Raw genomic sequence first — 6,403 nt, forward strand, 5'->3', positions numbered from 1 at the left:
CATCTTATATATACAATTGCTTTCGTTATGAAAAATCTTAAAACAAGTATGTTTCTAAGATCTAATATTTGCGGACACTTTAAAGAACCCAATAACTGATGCATGCTTCTTTTTAACTGCAACTATAATATGAAGTTTGACAGCTGTATCGATTCCGATGAAAAGTGATTTGGTTGGATAACAAACTGAAGAAGGAAAAAAAAAACCCTCTGTGCTTTCCCATTGGTTCATTTTAGGTATAAAGAGGAAGAATATAAAACTGGACTTTCTGCTCTAGATCATATAAGGCACTTCACAGATAGCCTCAAAATGAGGAAACTGGAAGATAATCAATATACTGAAGCTGAGCTGTCTTCTTTTAGTGCTTCCCATGTGCCGGAGGAACTTAAACAGCCGTTACACAGAAAGTCCAAATCACAGGTACATATTTTCCTGCAGCACAGCATCACGGTGACAGTGTGCCTCCGACGCCAAAAGGCAGAGAGAGTCTACCTTGTCAATATTCTAGAATCCGAACAGGTTCAGATGCTTTACTCAAAACGTTCATACCTTGACCGAATCCCACGTGGTTAACCAATACAGTAATGAACATGGATGCACTCTGCACAGAAGCTTCCATGACAAAACTCCTCCTCCAGTAACCTTTCCTTTATTTTGTAATTCTCTTACTTCTGCAGAGATAGTCCATACTGTTTGCACCTATTTCTGTATTAGTTCAGAATGATTTTCTAATTGCTTTGCATCTGAAATTTTTGTCAACCAAATATTGACAAATTATCTGTCAATGTTTTCAGACTGCTGGAAAGGGAATCCTGCCCTCTGTTTTTTGTTTTGTTTTGTTTTGTTTGGTCCCTCACTGTACGTAGTTGATTAACAAGTCATCTGATTCTAACATTCAGGAGCAAACTGAGGATCAGAGATGAAACGAGTTGCCAAAAGTCTACAGCAACTTACCAACAGATCTGGAAATGAAACATATTAAGTTTTAATTGAATGAATGAATGAATGAACGAATGAATGGTACTCAAGTTCCTTGGGCTCTACGGCATTCTGTGGAGATGAAAATAAATCCACTTAAGATCCCTAAATGCCAATTAAGAGAGCCTCAGTTCTTTTATCGTAAAATAAAGGAAGTCGGTATTTTCCACTGATGTCCACACTCAACCAGATTGTTCGTTTCATTCAGGCCAATTACAAAAAAATAAATAAATAAAAAGAGGAAGAATGGAAACTTTCTGTTATTACCATATTTTTTGGTCACGTTGGCCCAATTGTTTGATCTTGAGCCCATTTTGGAGGTAGCCTGACATATCAAACCATGTGACTCCATTGGCTTGTACATTTGGAAATGATTTCCTATTTGGCTGAGATGTTTTGGGCTACTCTTAGCAGCAAATGTGGTCGTCTCTCAACTAAGGTGGGAAAAGCATTGTGCCAGTGGGATAATACAGATTTTTAAATATCAGTCAATTCAGTAAAACTCTTAAGATACCCTCTTGGTAATAGGTAAAATGAATGTTCTTTGTGAGTTGAAGTAAGAAGCAGCCAGCCTCAGCACTGGAGTTGCCAGCTACGTGAACTTGAGAACATCATTTCATGGCTGTGGGTATTGTAGAGTGGGGTGACTGGAGGACATATCTAAGATCCCTTCCTACAGTATGAATCAATGGGGTTAAAAATTAATTGTTCAGTTTCTAACATTAAAAGTAAACTCACCATCATAGACATCTCGTTTTTACCTGGACATAACCATTAGAGGTAGCTAGTTTTTTTTTTTTTTTTTTTGAGCCTTTGGTATCCCATTCTTTCTTCCTAATTTATCCGAGAGATCTTTGGGGATCCAGGCTTTCTTTGCTTTTTTTTTTTTTTTTAATTTTTTTAATTATTCCACCAAAATGCTTATAAGACACACTACCTAAAAATTCCTGAAATTGTCAGCAGTGATTGAAAGCAGAAGGGTCAGAGAACCTAGAGATAATAGACGTGATATATTTCAGTACCGGCCTTGTGACAGCAAGTCCCATCAGAAGAAATACTAGCGTTTTGCACTCCTAACTCATATTTTTCATGTTACTTGATCACGTTATATATATCAGTTTAACAAATGGTCAGGCCTTTTGGCAAACTGACTTTATTTCATGAGACTTTTCATTCATTCATTCATTCAGTTGTTCTTAACTGCCAGTCCCATGTGCAGGGCACTGATCTTGGTGAATGCAAATGTTTATTCTGATTACCAAAAAGCAAGCATTCTGTATTTACCATTTTCTAGAATCTGCATAGGGACAGATGATTCACTCAAAACACTCACATATTTCCTCTGTGATTTTTATATTGAATCCAAGATAGTTGAACGATACAACAGCGGCTGCATTCTGCATAGAATCCTCTTTGAAAAACCCTATCCTAAAAATTAATTTCACGCTAATAGGTACTATTTATGTCTGGCAACCTATGTTAGTGCCTGTAATCCCTCATAGCCCTTGGAGGCAAGTTTTCGTTGTTATGATCACCATTTGATATAAGGAAAGTGCCCTTGAAAGGCTAAGCAACTTGCCCAAGGTCACTAATTGAAGGTCACAGGTTTGAAGGCAGGAGTCCAAAATTTTCTGTGTATTCTTTTTCGTTTTTTTAATACTGGAATGGATTCTGTTAAAACCCTTTCAGAACATTCTTTATCGTGATCTCCACAAGTGGGTACATAATAAAAATAAAGTTCAATGCTCACCTCACTCCTATTTGAAACTCCTCAGAGAACAAGGACTGTGTGTTGTCTATCATTGATTCCCTAGGACCTAGCACAGGGCCTGGCGTAGAGTAGATGCTTAAGAAATATTTGTTATATGTCTGTTGAGATTTCGTAGAGGTCCAGAAGGCAAATTGCATACATAAAAGTCAAATGTGTACATTTAGAGCAATGACCCAGCAAATCAGAATCAGCCCACAAGGGCAGATTTTCTAACTGAATGCCATGATTACGGAAGAAACCACAGATTGGCCACATGTCTCAGCATGACTCTCAGAGATGAAATTCTGCTTAACAACAGAGGCATTTTGTCTTTGTTTACAGACAGTGGAATGTCTTTGGCAGGACTTTAATGATTCCACTTCAGCAGCATTTTGACAAGCAAGTTTAGCAATGGATGAGACCAACAATAGCAAATCAACAGTGAAAAGTTCACTCACAAGTCAAGACCAAACATTTTATTTGAATATTTTACTTGGCAGCAAAGGAGGGATTCTCTGAACAGTTATTTTGAATTGACATGATAATAGGGAAGAAAGAGCACTTCTTCATAGAGCACCGCCATGCCCCTTCTGTTTGGCAGACACTGGAGTACAAGTTGGTTAGAACATTGTTGGGTCTTGTGTTTTGTTTTATTTTTTGGTAGGGCTCACTTGCTCTACCTTAGCTTTCAGGGTCTTTGGGTGTCTGCCTTGAATATTTCGAATGCGGAGGGAAACCAGAGAAAGGACATTGGATTACAAGCTGGGCACCAAATCAATAGTTGTACCTCAGCCCCCTCCACTATCGAGTCGAGTGACTGGGCAAGGGGTGTCACCTTCGGTGCTCTAATATGAAGTGCACGAGTCAGTGGGACTGTGGCCTCTACTAGACCCCAGTGCCATCAAGGCAGGTCTATATCCTCTCCATATTTCCAGTTTCAGTCGTGAGCATGCGATAATGTTTTTGGAGAATTGAACAAGTGCATGAACAGTGGATGGAAGAGCGTATTCATGCTTGGGCAAGGGGGTGACTCGTGTTTCTCAGTGGAGGCCCTGTTGACATCTTTGGTAGGACAGTCATTTTTTTCCCCCTGTAGAACATGTACCTTTGTAGGCCCTAGACACTGAAGGCCAGCAATAGCATCACATCATTACAACGACCAAAAAGTGCCCCACGCTTTTCCAAACACATCCGTGAGGGACGCTCCTACTCCGAGTCCCTTCTCCTCCCTAACATTCACCAACAGCACAGTAGCCTTCAAATGAAAAGTGATGTTTTCCAGCGCCACTTACTGAGTCTCTCCTTTTTACCCCAGGCATATGCTATGATGTTGTCACTGTCCGACAAGGAGTCCCTCCATTCTACGTCCCACAGTTCTTCCAACGTGTGGCACAGTATGGCAAGGGCTGCAGCGGAATCCAGTGCCATCCAGTCCATAAGCCACGTATGACATTACCAAGGTCGACCAGAGTGGGACCAAGTCCAGTAGTAGCATGGCTCTTTCATCTAGGACTATTTAAAAGACTGCTGAGCAGAATGCCTTAGAAACCTGAAGGGTCACCCATGGAAAGTCTGGTGACCTTAAACTGAATGCTTAAAAAAAAAAGAAAAAAAAAAGAAAAAAGAAAAAAAGAAAAAAGAAAAAGAAAGGAAAAGAAAGAAAGAAAAAAAAGAAACTATTTATTCTCGATATTTTGTTTTGCACAGCAAAGGCAGCTGCTGACTTCTGGAAGGTCAATGCGACTTCACGTGCGATTCGGTGAGAATGAGCAACTTGCCGGGCAGGAGGCGCCCCTGGGTTGGCCCTGCCCTGGGCTGTGGGGGGCGCGAGGGCTATGGGGAGGGCGGCATTGACACGAACGAACACTCCATAGAAACTGAATTCTTTTTTTGTCCAGGATCACCTGACACATGATTGGGAACAGTTGCTTTTAATTAGAGATTTAATTTTTTTTTCTCTTTGTTAAAGTTTTATGTAATTTAACCCTTTGAAGATGGAAGTAGTTGGATGAAATGCACACTCGATTGATTATTATAGAAACTGATAACAGGGAGTACTTGTTCCCCATTAACTTTTGCCTTCTTAAGTACATTGTTTAAACCTAGGGAAAAAGGGTATGTGTATATTGTAAACTATGGATGTTCCAGCGCTCAAAGAGGTTAAGTCAGTGAAGTAACCTGTTCATCACCAGTACCGCTGTACCACTACACTAATAAAATGTTTGCCAAATCCTTGTAATAACATCTTAATTTTAGACAATCATGTCACTGTTTTTTAATGTTTAATTTTTTTTGTGTGTTGCGTGTATCATGTATTTATTTGTTGGCAAACTATTGTTTGTTGATTACAATAGCACTGTTCCAGTCAGCCACTACTTTCCGACGTCTGAGGCACACCCCTTTCTGAATTGCAAGGACCAAGGTGACTCGACCTGTGTATGGGAGTGCCACATGGTGTTTGGCTTTTCTTAACATTCCTTTTTTGTTGTTGTTTTGTTTTCCTTCTTAATGAGCTAAATACGAATAGATGCAACTTAGTTTTTGTAATACTGAAATCGATTCAATTGTATAAACGATTATAATTTCTTTCATTGAAAGCATGATTCTTCTGATTAAAAACTGTACCCCATATTTTATGCTGGTCGTCTGCAAGCTTGTGCGATGTTATGTTCATGTTAATCCTATTTGTAAAATGAAGTGTTCCAGACCTTATGTTAAAAGAGAGGTAAATAACAGACTGTATTCAGTTATTTTGCCCTTTATTGAAGAACCAGATTTGTTCTTTTTTTTTTCCTTTTTGTTTGTTTGTTTGTAATCTCATTTTGAAATAATCGGCAAGTTGAGGTACTTTCTTCAAATGCTTTGTACAATATAAACTGTTATGCCTTTCAGTGCATTACTATGGGAGGAGCAACTAAAAAATAAAGACTTACAAAAATGGTTATTTTTCTCACTGTGTGATATTTTCTTCTTGTGCAATTTTAGTTCCTCTTAGGGATCCAATGATTTAAAGATATGATGTCTGGGGCTCTGATGCCCTGGTAGATACATGGAATGTAAAACATGTGTGTACATTGTTTTTGAGATGACATAAGGATAGACCCTGACCCACAGGGAGTTGGGATAGCTCTGACTCATTCTTCTGAACTTTCTCCGTGTGGTGCAAAGTCAGGGCTCATATGCAACACTGCAGGGTCCTGGGTCTTGCTCCATGTCCACAGCATCCATTTGAGTTAGGAATGGAGCAACCTACCATTTTTCTACTCAGTTTTACACAGTACATCCTAAAGGTTGTTCTGATTTTAATTTTTGTTTTTAATTCCACAAATGCTGTTAACTGATTCATAGAACAAAGCAAAACAAAAACCCTTTAACTTTTCTATATTCTTTCTACGTCTTTGTCCACATGCCGAATATCAGTTTTTACAGTTATAAGCAGAGTGTAGACATATTGTTGTGTTTTCTTTCTTTACTGTGACCAAAAATAAAGGCTTATTGTTACAAATTCTTCAAATTAATAATTTAGCAGTTGCCCCATATTCCATCAGGTTTGGTGTACTATAATTTCTTCAACTATTTCAAATTTGTTGAAAACTTAAGCTTTCTGATATCCACTAATATAAGCAATGGAATTTTAATTTTGATGCACAGAATTGTTTCTGTGTGTTCATATAT

At 38.6% G+C, this 6,403-nt stretch overlaps 1 protein-coding gene across 22 annotated transcripts in view; it reads left to right on the forward strand.

Annotated features, from left to right (window-relative positions):
• MECOM (MDS1 and EVI1 complex locus) overlaps positions 1 to 5,672 on the forward strand; it is a 553,599-nt gene extending 547,927 nt beyond the window's left edge. For 17 of the 22 annotated variants that reach the window (XM_026007720.2, XM_026007722.2, XM_026007721.2 and 14 more), the window contains 2 exons: positions 237 to 420; positions 4,044 to 5,672. In XM_026007720.2, the coding sequence (XP_025863505.2) occupies positions 237 to 420; positions 4,044 to 4,178 (319 nt within the window). In that variant the 3' untranslated portion in view covers positions 4,179 to 5,672. The remainder of the gene's footprint in view (positions 1 to 236; positions 421 to 4,043) is intronic. The other 5 variants (XM_072752255.1, XM_072752258.1, XM_072752256.1 and 2 more) reach the window with 2 other exon arrangements.
• The last annotated feature ends 731 nt before the right edge of the window (positions 5,673 to 6,403 follow it).

This window comes from Vulpes vulpes, chromosome 3 (assembly GCF_048418805.1).
Source record: "Vulpes vulpes isolate BD-2025 chromosome 3, VulVul3, whole genome shotgun sequence".
Lineage (NCBI taxonomy): Eukaryota > Metazoa > Chordata > Mammalia > Carnivora > Canidae > Vulpes > Vulpes vulpes.